The following is a 23819-nucleotide window of genomic DNA, read 5'->3' on the forward strand; positions in this document are numbered from 1 at the left end:
TATCCACTGGCATCGACTATTTTGTGGCCTTAGAACACTTCAGATACTCCTGTTACGAATTACTGATTTCTTCAGTTTTTTGGTTTTTTTTTTTGCCTTTTTGTCTTTTTGAGATAGGGTCTCGCTACATGCAGTTCAGGCTGGCCTTGAGCTCACTTTGTAGCCCAGGCTGGCCTCAAACTCGCAACGATCCTCCTGACTCAGCCTCCCAAGTGCTGGGATTACAGGTGTGCGCCACTACACCCGGCTGATTTCTTCAGTATTATTAGTTAGATTCACAGGTACACATTTAACTATATTATAGACTCCACTACAAATTATTACTATAAAGTCTATGTTTTCTATTATTCTAAGTTTCAAGGTCAGAGTCCAGGTTCATTCCATTCATTGCTAATAAACTCAAACTCTAACACAGAGTATGATATACCTTCCTCTTGGATTAGATACTTGATTTATACAGTTAATAAACACTTAGCTAGGCCCAGTGGCTCATGCCTGTAATTACAGCAGTTGGGAGGCTGAGGCAGAAGGATCTCAAGTTTGAGGCCAGCTTGGTCCACAAAAAAGAGTTCAAGGTCAGCCTAGGCTACATAGGGGAGACCCTGCCTCAAAAACAAAAACAAAAACAAAATAACCTTACTGCATATCTCTGATTCCAAGCAGTTTATTGGGCAGAATAGACACAGCATAAACAAATCCGACAAAATTCCCACTCCTACGGAGTTTACAGCCCTTTCCACTATTTTAAAATGATACTGGGGGAGCTGGGGATTTAGCTCAGTGGCACAGCGCCTGCCTGGCAAGCGCAAGGTCATGAATGAGTTCAATTCCCTGTATCGGAGAAAAACCGAAAAAAAAAGAAGAAAAGAAAAAAAAAATGATACTGGAGATTGCACCAAGGGCCCTTACTGCCTGAGATACATCCCAGAACTTTTTCATTTTGAGATAGGGTCTCATTAAGTTGGTAAGTTGCCTTGGTTGGGCTCAAATTTACTATCCTCTTGCCTCAGCCTCGCAGAGAACTGGGATTACAGGTGCGTGCTACCACGCCTGGCTAGGAGCTTACTTTCCTAACAGGGGAAGACTGACAATCATAAATAAGTACTCCTTATGTCAGGTGGGGATAAGTGCATTGAGAACTGAAAGTAAAGATATAGAGAGAGACCAAGATTAGGGACACTCTGTTGGTTATCAGGGTGGGGAGGAGGTCAGGGTAGGAAAGCCTGTCTCTCTGCAGGTTACGTGTGAGCAGTGAAGAGGCGCAAACGTTGTGTATTTGTGGGAAGAAGGTTCTAGGCAGAGGACAGCAGGTTCAAAGGCCCCTGGTGGAAATGTGTGTGGAAGTGAAACAAGCAAGAGGGCTCAGTGGGGGGGACGAGTCAGAGGCCATGGGAAGGCAGACTCGCACAGCACCCCGCGGGCCGGAGCGAGGACTCTGGCTTTCTGACCTCAGTGGACGAAGAAAGCTAATGTTTTTGGAAAATGACTTTGGCTGCTGGGTGGAGAAATCATGTTGTAGGAACTCAAGGATAGAAGCGGGGACAAGTTGGGAAACTGCCGTAATAACCCCCGTGAGAAGCGGCAGTGGCTGGGAATAGGGTGGCAGAAAAGAGACTGATAAGAAGCCACCTTTAAATACCTAAATTCAGAGGTCAGATGGTGAGACAGAAAGAGCGAAGGAGAGGAGAAAGCACAGACGGTCTGGCAACAGACCCCACAAGCCACGAGCATAGATGAGGTACTTTCCCTGCTGCCACATGAAGGAACTTACACAAAATGGGTATTCCAAAGAACACGCACCTGACTTCAAAAGCTGAGCTTGGGGACTAATGCAAGTGAGTCTATTATTTGCTCTCTGAAATTTTAAAGACAGGTATCAGACACTATAGATAAGGTTAGAGGTCCCCTTGCCTTCATCTAAATCCTCATGAGAATTTATTAAAAAAGACACACCACTACAAAGAATAAGCAATTTCTATGAGAATCTTCACCATCAAGGAAAAGAAAAATTTTAAATCAATACTAAAATGTCCTACCTCCGTACAGGACATACGGGAGACACAACCTGTGCTCACATCCCAACAGCTGGACTCCTACTCAAATTTGCGTCATGCATAAGATCATCTGCATCTGTATTTTACAATGTTTACTGAAATTATTTATGCTTAGAATTTCAAATTCTAGGAGAATCAAAAAAAATGAACCATCCCAGCTGACTACTGTTCACAAAATAAATAACCTAGAGCTGATCATATATTTTCTGATAAAGCCTGTACAATCTTACACAGTTCAAGTAGGCATCTAATTTCTATAGCACTATTCTGCATATTAATTTCGGAACATATTCCAATCAAATTATTTTAAATAATGAGCAGAAAGAATCTATAACAGGGAGCATCTGTGCTTGTCTAGGGATTGTGAGGCAGGATATAATTTAAGAACGGGAGGGGGACCTATATTTCAGTGCGAATATGATATATTTTAAAGGTCAACTTATTAGCAAAACAGTCATCAAAATGAATAGGAAACACCTTTCCTTTTTTTTTTTCCTTTTGGAGAAAAGACCTCAGGAGTAATTGGATATGAAGACTTTGAACCAGAATGGCAAAACGGGAACAGTGGAATGACAGTGTTTCTACAGTTTTGTGAAGGGTAAGGGCGTTTCTTTTACAAGACACAAGTGAACTAAAGGCCTGATGTCAAGTCCTCCTTCTCACGTAACATACTTCAAAGAAGGTTCATGAGAAGAGGGACAACAATTGCTCTGTGAATTATTTATACAGTGCTATAAATTCATTATAAAACAATCACTGTATATAAAATAACTGTTGGAAAGTTCTCCAAAGGAATGGGGAGCCTAAGAAAATCATCCAGTCACTGGAATAGTGAAACCAGTAGTTAGGATTTGGTTTAAAAACAGTCAGCATCACAGTGGGATGGTCTTATTCTAACAAGCAGAAAAGAAGATGACATTTATTGTGCTCCCTGTGTGCCCTGGAGGGCAGACGGGAGACAAGAAAGCAAAGCCTATGTAAAAATAAGTAAGTTACAAACACAGCTGTTGTTCATAGCTTGCTGCACAGATAGTAGTGGTTCTCCCAAATAACACAAGCAGTTCTTTGTTTTTCAGGCAATGATTTCACAGCCTGGGGACTGTCATGGATTCCCCATCCAGGCCCCAGGATGTCTCCCAGAGGCAGGGCAGAGGCAAAGTGTAGGTAAGGTAAAAGAGAAAGCTCTTTGAGATCTGATTCATTATGACAAAATGTTTGACTGGGAGGAGACAAAAACCACTGTCAAAATCATGATTTCTGGTCAGCTATGCACTTTACCTATGCAACTCCTAATTCTTATTAACCCGATTATTCTCATCTGAGGTGGTCATACTCAGATTCGACTATTAAATGTATTTCCTTACAAAAATAAGCCACTCATTAAAGCTGAGATGAGGATCATCAGCTCGCACACTCACAGGTGCTATTTCATTCATTATATGATTTTATTTATTTACCAAAAACTTTAAGCTGTGCTTCATGGAAATTTGGGAAAAAAAGCAAGATTTTCTCTAATTTATAAGGTTTCTACTTCAAAGATTTTTTGGCATTGCCACAAAAGAAAAATGAAATCAAAAATAAAGGGGAGGGCTACATATATCAAGTGAAGAGACTCCTACATGAGACTTTGGGTTGCCTACTTAAAATGCAACCTGAGGATCCACTGCATTTCAATATTCTAAAAGATTATAAGGCTGGGTGATTCCGAAGCCAGTGCAAAACAAGTGCTCCTTTGACAAATAAAGGCAAAGTGGATAAATGTATGTGAGTATAAATGTACACAAACAAAAATATTTCGCTATCTTAATTTTTAAATCCTCTGGATGTCTTCTTTTAATGCAATGTTTTCAGTAGCCAAATGTAAACCAGCTAATGAAAAACTGGTTTTACTGCATATTCCTTTTAGAGATTTCTTCATTTGGCAGGTTTCTTTGGAGGTAGGTTTTACTAACATGTTTAAGACTAATAGGCTCTGGAATTTTAAGAAGTGCTGCCACATACTAAAATAGCCAAAGCCACCCACAGAAAAAAAATTAGAACGGTTTCAGGGAAATCAACACTGACAGTTGTTGCCTTCCATAATAGATAAACACATTAGCTGGGCTCTAGCTGTTAAAATAGAAACTCCAAAGTAAACAGCAGTTGTAAAAAGAAGCTTTTATGTAAACAGTACTAGTTCAAACAGTGGTCTATGCCAACCTTCCTTCTGCCTAAAAACCCATACAGTTGCTTGACTACTGATTGCAAAATAATCTGTGGTTAAGCAACACAGCCTTCCAGATTGTTTATATATCAAATCAAACACTTTAGTAGGTTGCAGATATTAATTTCAAGACACTGATTGTACTCAGGGTTCATAAATCAACCAAACATATGATCTGGAAAATTTGGCTGGGTGAGAAAAAGTTTCAATCAGAAAAAAGTGAGTACGGCTCCACATGGTACCATGTCTTCTCCCTATTTACTCACATTGTAGCCCCTTTATACTCTCAAGCGTGCCCCAGAGTTAATGTGGTCATCCCGATCTCTGTATTTCTTCCGTAAGTTGACACATCCTGTTCAAGCCTTTAACACTCCCACATTAGCTAGAGCTGGGTCTTTTTAATACATGGCCTGAATACCTTCGCGATCAAGGAAGCCACAGTGATAGTGATCTCTTTATTAAAGGCTCTAAAATAAACGTAATGGGCAAAACAGTCAAGAGATACAAGGCCTAGCGATGAGAAAGAAGAAATGGAGCAGGTGGGCACTACATGTGAGGAAAAGAGGAATACCCTAGCGATTAGCTGAGAAACGCTCTCCTGAAACGGCCTGAGCAGTTTCTTGGAAGGTTAATCATAAATCACATTCCCAAATCAGACAAATACTGGCCACTTCAGAGAACCTTCTTCTACTTGTCCTTAATATTCCACTGTACTTAAGTTTGTAAAACAATTTCATACAGAGAAGCTATTTGCCTTACACAAAAATTTCCCAAGTAGAATGTTATCCCCGCTTGACAGACAAGGAATCCAAGGGCTGGCGAGGCTAACGACTGCCACGCTTCCTGTTTTGGGCGCATTAGCGAGGAAGTGGATTTGGGTACGCTGAAACCAGATCCAGCGTGCATCTCAACAAGCCCCGTGTGAACACGAGCAAGCTGCTTCTAGAGCCTCTATTGTAAGGCTCTCTGGATGAGGCCAGTGTTGAGGTTTAAAAAGCAATAGGGAAAATCGATTGAATGACTCACTTTTCAGAGTTGCATTAAGTTTTTCAGGCCACTGGGGTACAATTTACTAAATTACCTCTTCTAGAACACTAAACAGTACCCTAGTGGGTCAAAGAGTAAATGCACCTCTGAAAAGCGAGCCATTTATTCCCTTCTTCCCTGTAGTACCAGATGTAATATGTCCCCTATGACAGAAATATTAACCCATTTCCATTAAAAACTCAAGCAACTGTCCCACAGTAGATAAAATGACTATGGTGAAGCTTCGAGCGATGGAGACACGTGACAAAAATCTCTCTTCCATAATCCTGCGCACAATGCTATCAAAAAGCCAACATGCACTTACGCGAACATAATTGTTTTTCATCCACTAGAGATTAATTTCAATCTTAAGACCTCAAAACAGAATAAAAAATATTCAAAGCTGATAAAGTCCAGGGAAGAAATGGACAGGATATCGTGGTAACCACTTCCACCCGGCACTGTGTATTGAAAACTAAGCTCGAACGTTCATCTTACTTAAGCAACCAGCTGCGTATCACAAGCAGCTGCTCTTTCGCAAACATTATGCTACAGGCTACCCCTTCCTGAAAACAAAAATTTCTTGGCTGACAACTAAGCATATTACTCCTATCTAATCTCCAAATGCCTCAGAATACATTTTTGAGCTGCTTTAGGAATAACCACTGAGTGATTTAACGTGTGTGTGATACTTTAACAAAGGCCAAACTTTGAAGTTTTCAGCGCTGTTAGTCCCTTTCTCTTCTGGAAGATGGCTATGCAATGAAAGTAAGACAACTTTAATTTAAGAATCATCCAGCTTCTAATTAAACTGCCATAGGCAGCTGGTTGGATAAGTTTTAATCAGTTTCAATCACCTATTGATTGGTATAGTGAAGCCTAAAAAATTAAAAGTAAAAGATGATTGGGGAATTGTCCCATCTCAGAACAACAGTAGAGGCCTCTGTAAATAACTCCTCTTTTAACCATCAGCTAAATGAACACTTCAATACCGCAGTACAAAGTCTTCTGCAAAATTACTTTAACTAACAAGCAGAAATTTATCAGCTTCAGCCAAAATCAATGCTGAAATCAATTTGAACACTGGTTGTGTCTAAAGGGGCTCATTGGCAATTTAGGGAAATTACACCATGTAAATGCCTGTGCTTTAATTGAACAGTTTCATCAACTAGGCTGTGATTGCTGTCCATTCATTTATTTACTTTCACTGCAGCTACCATTCTGCAAAGGAATGGCTTTTGTCAGGCTGGAGCGAGGCACTTTATCTTCATTTTGTGGACTTTTGTGCATAATAGACCTCATGGAATGGGCACATCATGACTAGGGTCACAATAAACCAGGAGATACTTTTTTCCTTTAACATAAAACCTGAACAACATAAACTACCCTCACACCTGTACCACCTGGGGACTGTCATCTTTAAAACAATAACAAGGAGGAATGGGAGTGACTTTCCTGCATGTGGGCACTGTATGTCCATGCAAAAGACCAAAGCTGCAAAGTGCTCTTTTTGAGAATATCATGTGCTTTTTGAGGTATCTTTGGCAACGTCCAATAATATATAAACTGCATTAGGGTACTCCTCAAAAATGAGGCAATATTTTGCTTTACAGAGTCCTCTGACTTCTGTTGAGAAGATGCTATTGTCCAATTCATCTAGGACAGGGAAGCACATAAATGGCCAATATGTTTTTAAAGTAAGATAAATGGGAGGAGGAAGTAGGGGGGGCTCTGGGGGAGGAGAAGAATCCACAGCTTTACAAAGATCAGCAAGCCCAAAAGATCAACAAGATACAGAGATGATTTAGACACTCATATTTTACACTCACAAAACAGGGTGATGAAAAACACCGAAGACAGATTTCCAGAAAATCATATGCTGAATTGACTGAAGTTCAGAGATCAGCATTAACATTTCCGACCTTGGATTTATCCGTTCCTGCCAAGATTACAAATTCCAGGCAAAGAGAGAGGAAGGCAGACAGCTGTGTGTTCACATGGGTCCTCTGTAAGGTACATGCCCCTGATGCAAAAATAAAAATACAAAGTACAGCTGTAGTCTCTGTACTAGAAAATGCCGACAGAAATTCTTAGGCTCGTACATCCTATGCTGACTTCCAGCTCCACACTGAATTAAAAGGCAAGTATTTACTAGGAAGGGCAGTGGGAAGAGACTAAGGAATAATACAGCCTGGGTTTCACTGGTTGCCCTAACCCTGACTTGCTCTGAATCTTCAGGGAAACCCACTTATGAGATGGTCATCCCTGCCGCACTCAGCTGATGCCCATGCACTGGGGGACAATACAGGGCCCATGACGGTGACCGGCTTTGGAAATGAAAATGCGGCCACTGTGACTCTAGCACTACTTGGTTGTGGGTGTGCCAGGGCACATGCAGCCCTGCTCATTTGCCCTTTCTGTCAGTTGCCCCAGCTACGGTATTCTGCAAACATTCACTAAGAAGTAGCTTCAGAAAAGTTAAAAGCTAGAAGGAGTAGCATATACAAATTTAATTTAGGGTATGCACTTGTGGTAGAAATGCATTCTGTAATTTTATCCTATAGTGTTTTTTTTAACACTATAAAGTATCATTGGCTATACTTTTTGTGGCTGAGATGATATAAAAATATATTTTATCCACTGTTTTTAGATACCTCTTCTGAAAACTTAATTATGGTTTAATCAGACCTTCATGTTTATTGACTAAGTATACTGTTACATTTTGCTGCTGCAGTTAGCAGTTGTAATAGAATCAGTATGTTTAAGAACCTTACACAATACATATTTTGCAAACACACTAAGCTTGTTAAAATGCTATATTGATTGTGCCTGAAAGCAAGACCTAATTTTGTCTGAACATTTTTTCATTATTTGAATTCACAGAATAAAAATGATGAACTACACTTTTAGCGATAACATTATACACTCTTTTTCTTTCTTTTTGCTATTCTGACAAGGAAAACTACAGGAATTTTATGGTCAGGTGGACAACATAATTCAAAGTCACATTTAAAAAGCAAATTAATGTTTAAAAAAAATGAGGGGAGATGGGAGGGAAAGGGGAAGTAGAAAAATGATATAATATGTATATGTACCAATTCCCCAAAATGAATGTAATCATTATACAATCAAATGTATACTAATAAAAAAGAAACCAAAAGAGTTTTAAAAAAATTTGTGCCCAATACCTACAGCTTAAACCCCTATTGCTTCTTCTCTGTTCCTCCAATTCAATGTTAGGATACAAATCAGAACCTAAACATATTTCACTCCAGTAAGGCAGCAATTTAACAGAAACATGGTCTCTTACATCAAAATAACCAACGACAGAGCAAAGGAAAAAAAACTGTAACAGAAAGTTATACACAGTAAATGCCTTTTGGACTTTCCACTGAATTATTTTCCAAAAAAGCAATTTAGGTAAATGCCCTAGATGCTATGGTACACAAATATTTGCTCGTGTGATATGCCAACCAAGAGACTACAATTTTCCAACACATCAAATACTGCAAAATAGCTTTAAAATTTGAGTGTGCCTTAGAAATCGAGATGTATCGCCTCTGTTAGCACAACCATACAATTAATCTAGGGATTCAATTACTAAATTCTAAGTTTTTGGTAAGTAAGAACACCCAAAGGATAGACTAGACAGGGAGCTAAACTGCAATAATTCTGTCAGCTAAGGAATGGTTGTGTTAACATCTACTAACAAGCCTCTAAAATTAACGTCTGGAGGTGGCTCATCACTGACTTTTTCAGACTTACACATGAATTTACAGTTTACACCCGAAAATAATTTGGGCTAAGCAGTATAAAACTCAGAAAGTGAATGGTAAGCAGGAAAAATGCTGGCTTGTGGGTGCGAAGACCTGAGCTCTATTCTTGGCTTGACCCCGGGCATGCTACTTAATGTTTTCTCGTTCTTACTGGTAAAACAGAGGTAACAATACCTTTGTTAGCAGGGACTAAAAGACTCAGCATGCCCCGGCCCTGCCCGTCACTCCACTCTCCCCCAGCACTCTCCAGCTGTACTGGCCTGGACGCAGCACCCTGGTGCCCTTGCAGGCTTCTGCCTGCATAGGTCCTTCAGCCTGGAAGGGTCTCCCAGATTATCCCAGGGCTGGCTGTTTCCTGTCCCTCAGGTCTCGGCCGAGACAGCACCTCAACAGGCCTTCTCAAGCACCTCTCCTGCATCCTTTACAGTGCTTGCAAGGTCTGCTAAGTCTTACTTCAGGAGGGATGTCCTTGACTGTCATCCGCTTGCTGAGCTCCAAGAGCATGGGGACAGTGACTGTCTTGCTCCCCACTCGTCCTCACGAGCGTAGAAGAGTCCTTGGCGTATACTGACACTCAGTAAATGTTGGTTCAATGAAGCGATGAATATACAATAAAATAAAATTTAAAAGAATGACACCAAGCAACGCTTGAAGTAAGACTTTTATGGTTGCTGAGCGCTAAATTTTATTTTGGGACTTTCGACTGGGGAGAAGGCTGTAAGGTCAGCTCATGCCCGGGTCCAGGGGGACGTCTTTTCTCAGCAGATCAGGACAACAGCCGGGTCACTGTGCTCATGGTAGGGGACCTCATCAGAGCTCCCAGAGTCACCCTGTGACGAACAGCACTTTGTGTCACTGTTGGACTGTGAAGGCTGCCTCTGCTGGGTAGTCCCCAACACACTAAGTGCCTCACGCTGGGAAGGCATCGTGCCAGGCCCTGTGAGGACTGCCACCAAAAGGACCCAGACGGACTCTCTTCCAGGCAGGACTCGTCAGTGGAACAGCAGCAGGAAGAGGACGATGCTCACACTAACCACAGGCAGACCTGCAGAGATGTTGGAGACAGCGTTACAGCAGAGCCCTCAGGAGATCGCAAAGCCACAAGAACGCCCTTCGCATTTTACGTCAGCTGTCGTGGAACTCGAACTCTCTCTCCAGGTCTAGGCCGATTCCTTCAACTTCACTTCCCAACTCAAATATCAGTTCCTGCACGAGGCCCTTTCTAACTCTTCCTGAGGAAGGAGATAGTCATCCCTCTGTCCTCACCCCAAGGCCGATCCCCCACACTTACAGATGTGCAGCCCCGGCCCTGAGGTCCTGCGCCTATCCCTGGCCAGAACTTACCCACCTCGCTGGACTCAGAGCCTTGGACACCCACACACTTAGAACTTGGCTGCTCAATAAATGGGTGAGGAGGCACCATGCCCAGCCCCTCCTGCCCTGTCTATGCCCCTCTGGGCACTCTCGGAACTGTCCACATCTCACTGCTGACTCAGCACCAGAAAAGACCCAGGAACCCAAGTGGCACGATGCCGGAGGAAAGCCGCCCCTGACGCTGCGCAGTCCTCGTGAAGCCGGGGAGCAGACTTCAAGCGCAAACTACATCTCTCCTACCCTGTGGCCGTGGATGTGTGCCAAGGCAGTGTTTACCTGTTCACAGCCACTTCCGCTGGGGACACTGAATTCCTCGGTAAGGACAACATTTTATTAAAATATTAGAAAGAAGTCTTGCCATTTCAAAATTATTTTCCCTGAAAGAAGATGGTGCTGAAACACTTGGATTCAGCAAATTCTTACTTGAAATATCACCATAATGTATTGATTTTTACCAGACTCAATTGACTGAAAAGTTGTTTGTATAGCAATATTGGCCAAACCAATATACTAGAACAATTTCGTTACCCATAGTAATCAAGTGCATTTCTGAAGTATAATTATACTGTCATAAAAATAAAGCCAAGATACCCTTTTCCAAGCAATAAAACTACTGGGGCTATAAAATAGGGAGAAGAAAAGGCTAAATAAATGAGATTTTTTAAAATGAAATTTAGTGTCTCTCAAAAATACCATTGCTTCCTTTTCCTCCCCTTAAGCCATGGTTAGGAAAAAATGATCAATACTTCAATCTCAATAAACTATTTCAATAATAGTTAATTCGTGTGGAAACAGAGTCTGAAAATCTCTGCTTAGTGACCTGCGACATCCTGTCATGTCGGTTAGATGCCAATAATCCATCATTGCCATAATGGATATGAGCACGTGTGAACTTCCAGAAATGAGAAGGACTGGGGGGCAAAGGTAGGAAAGGTATAGCAGGAAAATGAGCACAGGTTTATTCTTTAGATTCTAATCAATACGATGCACATTATTGTATGAAACAAGCCTGTAACAGTGAAGACTGAGAGACAGGGAGAGGGGAACATACATAATTAATTTTATTTGACAAATACTCATTGATTTTCTGAAAACATTAATATCCTTGCTTGTCACATGATACTATAATGCAATCCAGCCACACACAAGTATTTAATTTTGCATTAGGATGACGCCTTGTTTGCTTGTTTAAAATATGATCTTGGCTGAAAGGAAAAGGCTCTTCATCTGATTAGAAATTTAAAGTCAAAATAAATCAAACAGTCACCCTAGCGCTTGAGTCAATATCAAAACCATTTGAAAACCACTCTTAATTTATAAGATGCATGTCCAGGAAAAAACACAGGAGTGGGGCCGCTGACACAGACATTAGTGAAACTGGGCCCAGGCTACTGTTAACTATTTTGGTCTGATACCTTGAGGCTGGATGATGAAAAAGGAAGCAGGTTTCCCAGGGACTCTGTGTTTCTCAACACAGCCATGCTTTGCTCAACGACGGGACACGTTCTGAGAAAGGTGTCACTAGCCTACTTGTCTTTGTGCAAACACCATAGCATGTATGCATATGAAGATGGCTACAATATTACCAGGCAATGTAATCTGACGGACCATGTACACTATGGTACCATGTATGTATACTATGGACCACGTATACCACAGTACTATGGTATATCATAGTACCATAGTACTGTGGTATACGTGGTCCACCGCTGACCAAAATGGTGTCATTTGACATATGATTGTATCTCCACCATCAAGCATAGTTCTTATGGTGGGGTGTGGTGGTGCACACCTATAATCCCAGTACTCGAGAGGCTGAAGCAGGAGGATTGCTGCAAGTTTGAGGCCAGCTTGAACTGCATAGTGAAACCCTGTCTCGAAAGAAAAGAAAGAAAGAAAGAAAGAAAGGCTAGTTCTTATTATGTTCTTTAGGAATCATATGTCTTAAAATATTTTACTCACTGAATAAGAATTAGATAACTCAGATAATTTCTCATTTTATATAAATGACCATCAGGGCTTCTAATTCTCACTAAATAAATCGTATTATTAAGACGAATGAATACATTTCCAGCCTCCAAACACTAGTTTTCTTTAGTTGGTCTCTATAGTCATATCACAAGGGCAGAACACAATTTAACATTCCATATGATCTTAGTTACCAAGATCTTAGACGTCCAAGGACCATCCTTAGCGCACCGCCCAATAAGTGTCACTTAAAATAGGTAAGACAAAGCCAGGCAAGGTAGTGCATGCCTGTAATCCCAGCACTGAGGGAGGCAGAAGCGGGAAGATCCCAAGGTCAAGTTCTAGCAGAGCAACTTAACAAGATCTTGTGTCAAAAAAGAAAAAAAAGGACTGGGATGCCAGCTCAGTGGTAGGATACTCCTAGATTTGATCCCCAGTACCAGAAAAAAACACAAGAGAAAGGAAGAAACTAACACCTCTGAAACATACTCACTCTTCTAATTGTCTCTAGGTAATAATTCTTAAATAAAGGCATATATCCCATCTTTAAAATGCTATTTGGGCAGCATATATGCCACCCATTATATCATGGAAAATTCTACCTAAATCCCAGACCAGGTTCTTCACTGCTGTGGGAAAGAGCAAGAGGTAGAAAATTCACTGCTGTTTCAATGCCTGGAAACTGGAATACATGGTCAAAACACTGATAATTTGAATCCTGGCTTGAATGAGCCACATCGAGGAAAAAATAATATAAAAGATGATTCTTCGGTGACTGTTGGCCAGCTTAGCACAGTTTAATCCTAAGGCTACATACTACTTCACTTCTAAACTCACAACTGGAGCGATGCCGGCAAGCAGTGTGTCCAGGAAGCAGGGACTGACTGTGCAATCACAGAACATTTGCCAAGTAACTGGGTCTGTTAGTCACTGCCACTTTAGGGCGACACGCTACCCAAGAAAATGAGGACAGCGGCTAGCATGCAGGACCAAGGGATGCCAAATTCTCAAGGTTTTCTTTTTTTGAGGGGGCGGGGTTTCCGGGACCAGGAATCTAACTCACGACTTTGTGCTTGCCAGGCAGACGCTGTGCCGCTGAGCTAAATCCCCAGCCCCTCAAGGTTTTAACATTTACAAGAAAATTCATCCTCTAAATGTAGGTCTTAGAAATTCCCATTCTTCTAGGAATAGCCTCTAAAGCTAGCTGAATACAGGGGGAATCCAACTCAAGAGCCCTACTAAAACTGGACTGAGAAAACCCCCATTTGCCTCATGCGCATTTCAGCCAGCATGCACCAAGCACCTAAGACTCTACTGCACATATCAGAAAATGCAACGAGACGCAGTACACTCTGCATGAGAAACCGTAATACTCAGGGGGCAGCGGTGGCAAACCTATGGCATGGGTGTCACAGCCCGCTGTTTGTTATCACTGAAAACTTTAAAGGGTTTGCCATCACTGGCCTAAGGGAAAGGCCAGGGCGAAGAGAAAAGTGATGCTGTGTAGAGTTCTGGCTTTGCCACAGAATGGCGACACAACCCTGAGCCCTCATACCTGCTGGTGGGTAAATGGGCTTTACACTGCACCAGCTGCCCTACAGGAATCTGAAAATAAATTCCGATAAAAGAAAATACTATGAAGCTTTTAGAAAATCACACATGTACGATAATATGCAGGATAAAATATAAATCTCATGACACAATTAGAGACTACAAGAAAACAGAATTATATATATAATAATAGACATACAGAATTTCATGAAGTCAATTCACAACTTTAACTCTATGAAATCTTTATAAATGTTCCCCCAAAAAGAGTCCCATGGCTGACCAAGGGTGGAAAATACAAGGTTTAAACAATTTTTCCATTATTCGTTCTAACATTACCAGTAGCTAACACTTAGTACCTGTCACAGTGCTAATCCTTTTGTGAATAATCTCATCTAATCGCACAACAACTTCGAAAGACAGATACTGTCATTATCCCTATTTACAGATGGGAACACCGAGGAGGGAGACATTATATAACTTGCTCAAGGTCACACAACTAGTTGGTAGCAAACGCAGGATTCAAATTCAGAGCCCTATGTTTAATCACAACACACTGTATTTCGACTTTCTTGAAGTTTTAAAAATTCACTGTGAACCTCTCAGGGAGAAAGAGAACGTGTCTTTCCTGAATTTTTTTTTTAATGAACTTGCAGCACTTTGGAAAATGGAATAATAGTGAAAATGTACCTATTTATTTTTCCTAAACGTTCCTTCCTCCTACACTTCAGCCATACATTAGTCTAAGATATGTCTCTCATGATCCATTTAGCACAAGTTAGTAATCCAAGATACACCAATTTAAAATCACCTGGCTAGGTCGCTAGCATAGCACAGCAGCTTAGGAGGGGACAGCACACAATCCACATTACCGTGTGGCCGACTGTCTGGGGCCAAAACTTGATACTGCATAGCTACGGAAAACATCTAGACTCCCATAATGAGAATTCGCCAACTATTAAATAATATACATTGCAATTACACATGACAGCATATGCCTTGCAATGTCCCATTGAGTAGAGTAAGACTGAAATATTAAAGTTTTGCTTTGCACTTATTAGCTTTATTACACTTTATAAGAAAAAAATTAAATAAGCCCGTTAGGCAGTTTTGTTACCAATGAGTGGATTTTCCAATATTTTCTTCATCTAGTTTATGTACCATAGCCTCCAATGTAATCATTTTTGTTTGAAAAACCACAATTTTTATAGTCAACACCATTAAGGTAAACTTAGTGTAGGAGAAACCCAATCATAATACATCAAACAGTGTTTTATGAAGACTTTAGTAAAGCGGATTTTCATTTCTTGATGATTATACCATTTCTTTGTAATGAACTGAAAGCCAGAGATAAACGAACACCACCACAAGCTGAAACCCAGGCAGAAATAAAGCCCAGTGATCGATGACCAGGGAGCTTGCAAGAAGCCAAGGAGAGTACACAGGTTCCTTCGCACTTCCTCTCTAGGAACCTTCAGAACAGGGTAAAAAATTCAAGTCAGAGAAGGGTGAGGAGGAGGAGGAGACCGGGAGGAAGGGCTTCCTGGAAGGGATCACTAGCATGATCCAGGGAGCAGGAACAGTAGCTCAGAGCTTGGACACGTCAGGCCTCCACCACTCACGGAGGAGACCCAAGGACGGCATAAAATATTTCTCTGAATTCTCAAGGTAGAAGGACTTAACTTCCAAGCCAGCTCTTCAAGATACTCAGTCAGGTACAGAGAAAATAAACAATTCCAAATATGTGGACATGAGCTCCTAAAGGGCTACTTTCAGGAGCAAGGACTCACATCCCAGCTGAGCAGCCTGAAGGCCTGGGTGGGTGGCCGTACCGGTTGGCGTTGAAGGAGCTTTTAGCCTCAGGAAACAGAATCCTACGCCACGGCTCCATGGATGGATGAAGGGTGTTCTGGGATTTTAGGGTATGATCCTTCATGGCCATGTGACAGCAGGGCAATTTCTATCTGTATTCATGCGGCAAATCGGGACTTAAAACTCTAAGAACATGAGTAACCAATTAGAAAATAAATTAATTATTTTACAACCCTGAAACAGTAGCTTAATATCGATGTTCAAATAGCTAAGGTAAGAAACACAAGCATAACACGATGCAGGGTTAGCGCACATATGGAAAACAGTTCTCTGAAGGAAAGCTTTATTACTCCCTCAAGGCTTTCTTACAGAGTATGGATTTTTTAATTCCTAGTGGAATATTTTTCATACACCATTGCAGACTATTAAGTACCAGATATTACATTATGTATTTTAAACTTTGTACTACTGCATGAAAGAGACTTCCCTGTTGAGAGAACTATATTTTTTACGGTTAGCATTTTTTAATATGAAAATGAACTCTCCTTTAGGGTAAGATCATTGCAAATAGAATTTGGGAGACTTTTATAACTTAACATATTTATCAATGTGTGCGGAAATTCTCTCAAGGGAGCAGGGTGAGGAGAGAGAGAAATACAACAGGAAGAAGGCTTTTTAATAACTTATAGTGCCAACACAGGGCCGAGCAATGGTATTTATAAGGTTTGGCTTCTACTGGGCATAACTGTCGATGGGCAAGGGACCAGCATAGGATGTTAACATGTTAAAAAAAAAAAAATGGTGTGAAAGAGCAGAGGAAAATACGCATTAAACTTCAGGCCGGTTAAAGGTATACTTGCTAATGGTGGACTATTAACTGCTCACCCATGACAGATGCAGACTTGGAAATATTAAAAAGGCAATATAAATGCGCTTTTCAGGCAATTCCTGAGAAAACAGAAGACACCTTGCAGAGTTCTGGAGTCAAACGCGGAAATAAAATCTGAGCGCTGGTGATCATGTAAAAACCTTTGCCTCAGAGTCTGTGGGTCCCCAGCACTCTGCAAGAGTGGACAGAAAGTTTAAACAAAATTGACTACTCACTTGTAGACGGTGCCGCCGTTGCCATGACCAAGGGTGTCTTGATATCGTATGTCTTGTTCATTCATCTCCACAAGAAAGAAAGAAAAACAGAAAGGGTGTCATGCCGTGGATGGAAATGTCAAGGAAAAGCAACTCAGGGCCATAAACAACAAGCAGTCTGGGTCATTTCAAGTTCAGCTGCAAGAACGAGAAGATCAATACAACATTTGCTGTCCAATTTATAAAAGACGATACCAAGGGACAAAGTGATGGAAAGTTTAATGACAATTTGTTTGCCTGGGTCATTTCATTAAAGTTTGATAAAAGGTGTCAAAATGGAATGATATAACATAGCTCAAAAGGGTCAGGTCAGAGAGACGGATAAGAAAACAGTCTCCGGCACTGCATATAACCAGGACCGAACAGCACTACACATAAGCAAAGTCAAATTTGGAAAGACAACAAACACACACAGACAATAGCCAGGAATCTAATCCATGATCTGTAAATACACCAGCCCCTGGGGATTCCTCAGGTGCCCCTATCATTAACATTTAGCAGATTATCTGAATAATGCTTATCATTTTCCTACAAGAGGACTTTTTCTTTGCAAATGATAAATTATTACACAGCCATATCTGTGTGGAAATCATATTATTCTGATGCAAACGTGTCAGATAAATGCACTTCAAAGTGCACATGTAGTCAGGCATTATCATGCATAAAGGGAAAACTACACAGGTATGTAGTTTTAGTGAAGTAGTTATTTTTATAATTAGCATATAAAACAGCAGGCACATTTTCTAAGATTCTATAAAATCTACTGTACCAAAAATACTACCCTCATTTTTATCACGACTAGATGGTGAATTATGCTAGCACCTGCAAAATAATGTTTTAGAGATTTTTGGGGAACTCCCTAAATAATCATTTATCAAATGACTCTGAGACTAGTCAGACTCTATTTGATGCATTCAGTCATTTTTTATGCACTGGTTCAGTTGCTTAAAAATTAACTGCCAACTTTATTCACTAAATAGATTCAATAAAGGGGTTATTTTCCATATAGCAAAAGCTTGGGAAAAGCCATGGTAAGCCCTAAAAAAAAAAATCGATTTCCAGGGAATTGCACTGCCTTGCATGGTCAGAAAAGGATGGAGTTTTTAATTCAACATCACTTGGAAAAAAATAGTTAGCTCTCAGACCATTATAGTAAAGCTTCAAATATTTGCTCTACTCTAAACTTCTGCCAATTGAATAAAGCCAGGCTTCATTTGTCGAGGGAAATATTGTTCTGCTGTACACTTCTGAAGTTGAAGTTTCAGAGAGCTGTGATAGGGGTACAGCGAAAGTAACAGAAACAGCTTCCTTACTGAGCTGTTCTGCCGATCCCTAAAAGAGAATCAACAGATTAATGTGAAAAGACCAATTCCACACCCAATTTAACTGTAGTACAACTCGACTGAGGCAATTTACAATCAGCTAATTACTATATTTAAGGTCAGTGAAAAAATGAGTCAGAAAAACTGGCAATTAATTTCCTATTTGAGGAAAATTCTGTTCTTCACTATTTTTATACCACTAACACAGAACAATAAATAAACTTTTAACCTGTATAACAGACATGGCATGAAGAAGGCCAACGCTTCAAACGACTGGAGCTGCTACACTAGCAGGGTTGTCAGTTTGCTTTGATCAATGAAGGATATGTGAAGAGTTCTATCTGTTGGCAGGTACAGAGAGTCAACTAGGCCAATTCCCCAAGAAGAGTTCTTTAAGTAAGGCAAACATGCCTCCGATGGCCTAATTTGTACCATTCACTTGCCTAACTAGCTGCACTCTTGCTGTGGCTTGACGTAGATTTCTAGGAGAGAAATTTCACTTGGTCAAGCCCACAAATTCTGACTTAGTGGCACTGAGATGCCAGGCTGAGTAGCATGCAGGCACACAGAACACAGACTCCAGGCTCTGGAAGGGCCAGTTCATGGTCATGTCCTCCCCACCACTCCACAGGCCTGGGGATGGCTATGGATGTGGGTGCACTGGGACCCAGTATAATCCAGGAGGGCAGGTGTCCAACATCATCGGGGGACGGGGTGAGGAGCAGAAGCAGTGGAGGGTTGGGTGGGGACAGATGTCTGCCGCATGAGTAAGTGTAAGTGCTAAGCACTGTAGAAGCAAATTCAAGAACAGAAAAAAACAAGGCAGAAATATGGAATCCAATACATAATAAGGAAGACTGCAAGAGTCACCTAAAGATAAAAGTGGTTTTGAAGAGAAAGTTCTAGAAACATGTCACTTGAAGAGACACTATCCATTAAAAAAATGATTACAGTGTTTCTACATTATAAAATATTACCTTCTTTTCCTTTTTAGTTTATCTTAATTTTCTAATTTTTATACAGTACATATATATTTCTCATGTTTGAAAGAAAGTGTTTGATGGGGTCTATCTAGCTGTGATTTCTAGGCTGCTCTTAAACTTCTGGGCTCAAGTGATCCCCCTGCCTCAGCCTTCCAAGTGCTAGGTCTACGGGCATTCACTACCACACCTGTTGCAAAAAGTATTTTTTAAAGGAAAATTAAGAGCTCAGGAATTGATTACCAAAGAAACGTCTGAAACATGCATATTTGGTCAAAATGGGCTATTTTAATTGATTTTAGCTATAAAAAAATCACTAAAGGAATTAACAAACAGCTATTAACATTTTTGCCTTTTCTAGTTGATGAGCAGGAAGGCCGGGCGTGGTGGCGCATGCCTGTAATCCTAGCACTCGGGAGGCTGAGGCAGGAGGATCCTTGTGAGTTCGAGACCAGCCTGGGCTACAAAGTGAGCTCAAGGCCAGCCTGAACTGCATAGGGAGACCCTGTCTCAAAAAGATAGACAGACAGATAGATAGATAATAATTTAATAAACCCTGTCTACGGCCATACCACCCTGAACGCACCCGATCTTGTCTATCTCAGAAGCTAAGCTGGGTCGGGCCTGGTTAGTACTTGGATGGGAGAGCATGAACACACAGGAACTGTGCTTATTATGAAATGGGGGGGCTTTATAAGCCTACAAAGTACTGCATTTAAATATTACAGGTGGGATCAAGTATCAAAAAACTGTCACCTTTCAGCCTTTTATGACCACTAGCCTACCTAGTTAGGTTTTGTAACTAATCATAACAACTAGTCATGAGTAAGCACTCTGCCAGGCATGATGGACCACTCCTGTAACCCCAGTACTCAGGAGGCTGAAGCAGGACAGCCACGAGTTAGAGGCCAGCCTGGGCTACATAGCGAGTTCAAAGTCAGCCTGAACTATGCAGCAAGACCTTGTCTCAAAAACACAAAACCAAACAAAACAAGAAGACTAGGACTCAGTCCTCTGACACAGCCCACTTCAAGGTGCCCTATCACTCCTCTGTACCCACAGCCACAGCCCCCAGGCAGGCGGCCCCGCTCACGGAAGGCACTCACAAGTAAAAGACCCTTTCCCATTGCGATGATGTTTGCTTTTAAGGAGACAAGGGTTTAAAAAAACTACACAGCTTTTTATACTGAAAAGAGGTGAAGTAAAGTTTTATTCATTAAAGATGCCAAAGAGTTTCTAAATGTCGTTCAGCTTTCTTGCATTAACCAAAAAAAAAAAAAAAAAAAAGCAAACAAGTAGCAGGATAGTACATGTGAGGGAGAAGGAAGAGAAAGCCGTGACTGTTACAGTCGCTATCTGTCAGCTGCCAACACGGTAAATGACCTGGAGAAATGACTTGTGGGGCGTCTGCTTCTACTGGAGGAGGGGCGGGACCAAGACAGAAACGGAGACAGCAGCCACCCCCAGGCAGGGAGGCTGCGTGGGGTGGAAGAGGGCACTGTGTAGTTCTGCGTTACGCACACAGCCTCACGTGCGTTTCAGTCACCTTGTGGGATCCAAAGCAAACCACTAAAATCTAAGAATATTATACATTGGTGATGATTTGGTTTTTAAATCTGATTTTACAGCAGAAGTCTACAATGGTACCTCAGTTCATGAACCTGATTCTTTCCTCGATCCTGGTTGCTAACCAAGTTGGATGAGAACTGAATCAAATATAATGGTTAGGCTCAAAGTTGACCTTATGGGGAAATTTGATTCGGTTTTTGTCCAGTTAGGTTTGCGAACAGAATCTCGAGAGAACTGAGTTCATGGACTGAGGCACCAGTGTACTTCCTCTTCCTCACCCCTTTTGATCTGAATTCAAAGAGTTTTTCCAAAGGTATTTCAACTTTTCTAAATAACAGCCAAAGATGCAGCAGGACCAGAACTAGTTCTAGATCTGTGACTTCACAGTATGTTTACACTTGACTCATCAGGAATAGGAAAATACTGTCATCTTCTACTATAAAACATAAAAGACAGAAAGAGGACAAACACCTTTAAAGACACAAACGTCAATGTTACACATCCGTAGAGTAACTGCGTACTTTTTAAATCCTTTAAACTGACCCTTTGGGATATTTCTAACCAGTTTCAAACCCAGGGCCGGTGTTAAACAGATAATGCCACACTGGACCCAAGTGGGGAAAACACAGCCAGCGAACGGGGCAGTGAGACTGGTTTACAGCTCTCAATAAAACACGCCAAAAATATCTGCAGATGTATTTTTTTTAAGCTGGAGAAATGGAACCCTCTCTCACAAGGTGATACCAGGAAAACAAAGTCTCCATTCCAAATGCTACATGTTAAACTTTTAAAACAGTGCCTGATCGAACGTATTAATGAGATTAATGGGAAAAATAAAATGGAATTCAATTATGGATCAGGAAAGAAAACATTCTTTATTATCTGCCGGTGTTAAGAAAATCAGTACCTATCGTTGATAAATCATTAGAATAAAAATGCTCAATTAGCCCTTATTTTATACGGAAGGGTCTGATAGAAACTAGTGCTATCCCAGACCTTTGCTTCACAGATCGAAGCAATAATGGTTTCAGAAAGCAGTCACACTCTATGAGCAGACAATTGGAGAGATTTAGTAAATCCCACTTTATAGAGCAGAGACTAATCGGAAAACACAAGCCAGTCAAATGTTTCTTATGAACTGTTGACACTATATCAATGCTGAATCAATTGGTGGCATTTACTCTGAGTGACAGAAAAGAAATAAATATTTATATCACATAACCTATATCAATGAACCCAGGCAGAAAGCTATTTCTAACCTGTCAATATTTGATTATCTTGAAGAATCATGTCCCTTTCTTTTAATGATTAATATGAATTCCTTATTAAATCTAAGTGGAGGCTAGTGGAAAGGCAAATCATTATTAATGCTTGAGAGCATAAACCGCTAAAATAAAAAACTATGCTCAAGTGTTAAAGTATCGTTAAATGTGACTTACATCTTCCATACCCAATGGCGTCAGCGTGCAGCCCGGGAATATATCAACGCCCACACCACACACATTACCTCACCACGGTGTGGTCCCACCACTGTTTAGTTACTCTACAGCTTCAGCTGAGGAATTTGTAGAAGGAGGTATTTTGAAAGCTTCCAAAGATGGGGGTTTTCTGTTTAGTTTTTTGAGCAAAAGTAAACAGTAATAATAATAATAGCAAAAAGCTTATCCTTAAAAGAGAAAATGCCATACTGTCCAATGTCGGGTTAGCACACTCCCAAGGGAAAGCAATAAACAATCTTTAAGTGTCAAAAATCATTGCCATGACAATCTCCTACCACAGAGAACCTCGTAACTGAGACCACTGAGATATTTACGGTACCGGGTTTGTTGTCAAAACATTTCAGAATGCTTTTTTTTTTTTTTTTTTTGGCAGTGGAAAGAAAATGTTTTTCATTTTTGAAAGAGGAATCTATGACAGGTTATTTTCCATTGCCTGGGTTGAACAAATGTAGTTAAAGCTTCTTAATTTATGTCAATTTTGAAATATATTTTCCAGCCAAAGAACACAACTGACTTGTACATAAATTACAATTAGTAACTAGAATGCAAGTGTGTCGAAGATACATAAATATCCTCAGCTTGCTTTCTCTGCTTTTAGTCAGATTTTACTTTACACTGCTTGTGCTCACGGTGCAGACACTGGGGGATGCGGATGTGGACCTCAATCTCAACAGACATCTGGCTGCTTAAAGATAACTGTATTAGGTAAAAACTATGAAGAATGTGGGGGCTGTGGCTGTGGCTCAGTGGTAAAGCTCATGCCTAGAATGCATGAGATCCTGCGTTCAATCCCCAGCACAACCATCAATAAATAACAGACCTAAATTTTGAGACTACCAAGATTATACACCTAACACCAGATTCTCTCAGCTGTATGCAGAATAGTTAAGGACTAGAATTCACACACACTGAATGACGATCAGCTGTCAGAACCAGATCGACTTCATTTTTTCTAACTGGATTCAAAGGACTGTGTGCTAAGTAAGCAGGCTTCCAGAAGCGTGACCACACAGTCGTGGTTTCAAGGCACGCACATCTATTAGGCCACAATGTTACAGGTGATATTAAAGGACAAGCATGAGGACCCAGCTTTGTCTTCTTGACATGCTCCGCTACAAGTACTTGATTCATGAAATGCCAATGAGGCTTGGAGAGGTCAGCGTGTGAAGGCACTGAATAAGCATCTGAGATAATTAAGATTTCAGCCTTCGAAACATGGACGGGAAGTGAACAGCAGTTAAGAAAATCAATAAGAGTCTTTTATTTGCAGTGACACAGATGTCTCAGTCAATAGAGCCTAATAGGCAGGCTTGATCGCCATGGACAGGCGCCTGCCTCCAAGGCTATCAAAGGGCTTCCACTATAACAAACACTAAAACGCACTTACGTTGCTAGTGAAGAATTGAGGACCCTGTAGGTAGCTTAATTTACCAGTGTATGTTTAAAAGCACTACACTATTTCAGATGTGGCCATTTACTTGAATCAAAATTAGTGAGAAATAACTGGCCTGCAGGCCTGTTCGTCCCTCACTGGCCGAGTTAGGT

The 23819-nt window shown here is 40.9% G+C and overlaps 1 protein-coding gene across 7 annotated transcripts in view; it reads right to left on the minus strand.

Moving 5' to 3' along the window:
- Positions 1-23819, minus strand: part of Map2k5 (mitogen-activated protein kinase kinase 5) — a 250682-nt gene that overhangs the window by 175513 nt on the left and 51350 nt on the right. For all 7 annotated transcript variants that reach the window (XM_005393687.2, XM_013518967.1, XM_005393686.2 and 4 more), the window contains exon 8: positions 16866-16930. In XM_005393687.2, the coding sequence (XP_005393744.1) occupies positions 16866-16930 (65 nt within the window). The remainder of the gene's footprint in view (positions 1-16865; positions 16931-23819) is intronic.

This window comes from Chinchilla lanigera, unplaced genomic scaffold (genome assembly GCF_000276665.1).
Source record: "Chinchilla lanigera isolate Chin_1 unplaced genomic scaffold, ChiLan1.0 scaffold00049, whole genome shotgun sequence".
In the NCBI taxonomy this organism is placed as follows: Eukaryota; Metazoa; Chordata; class Mammalia; order Rodentia; family Chinchillidae; genus Chinchilla; species Chinchilla lanigera.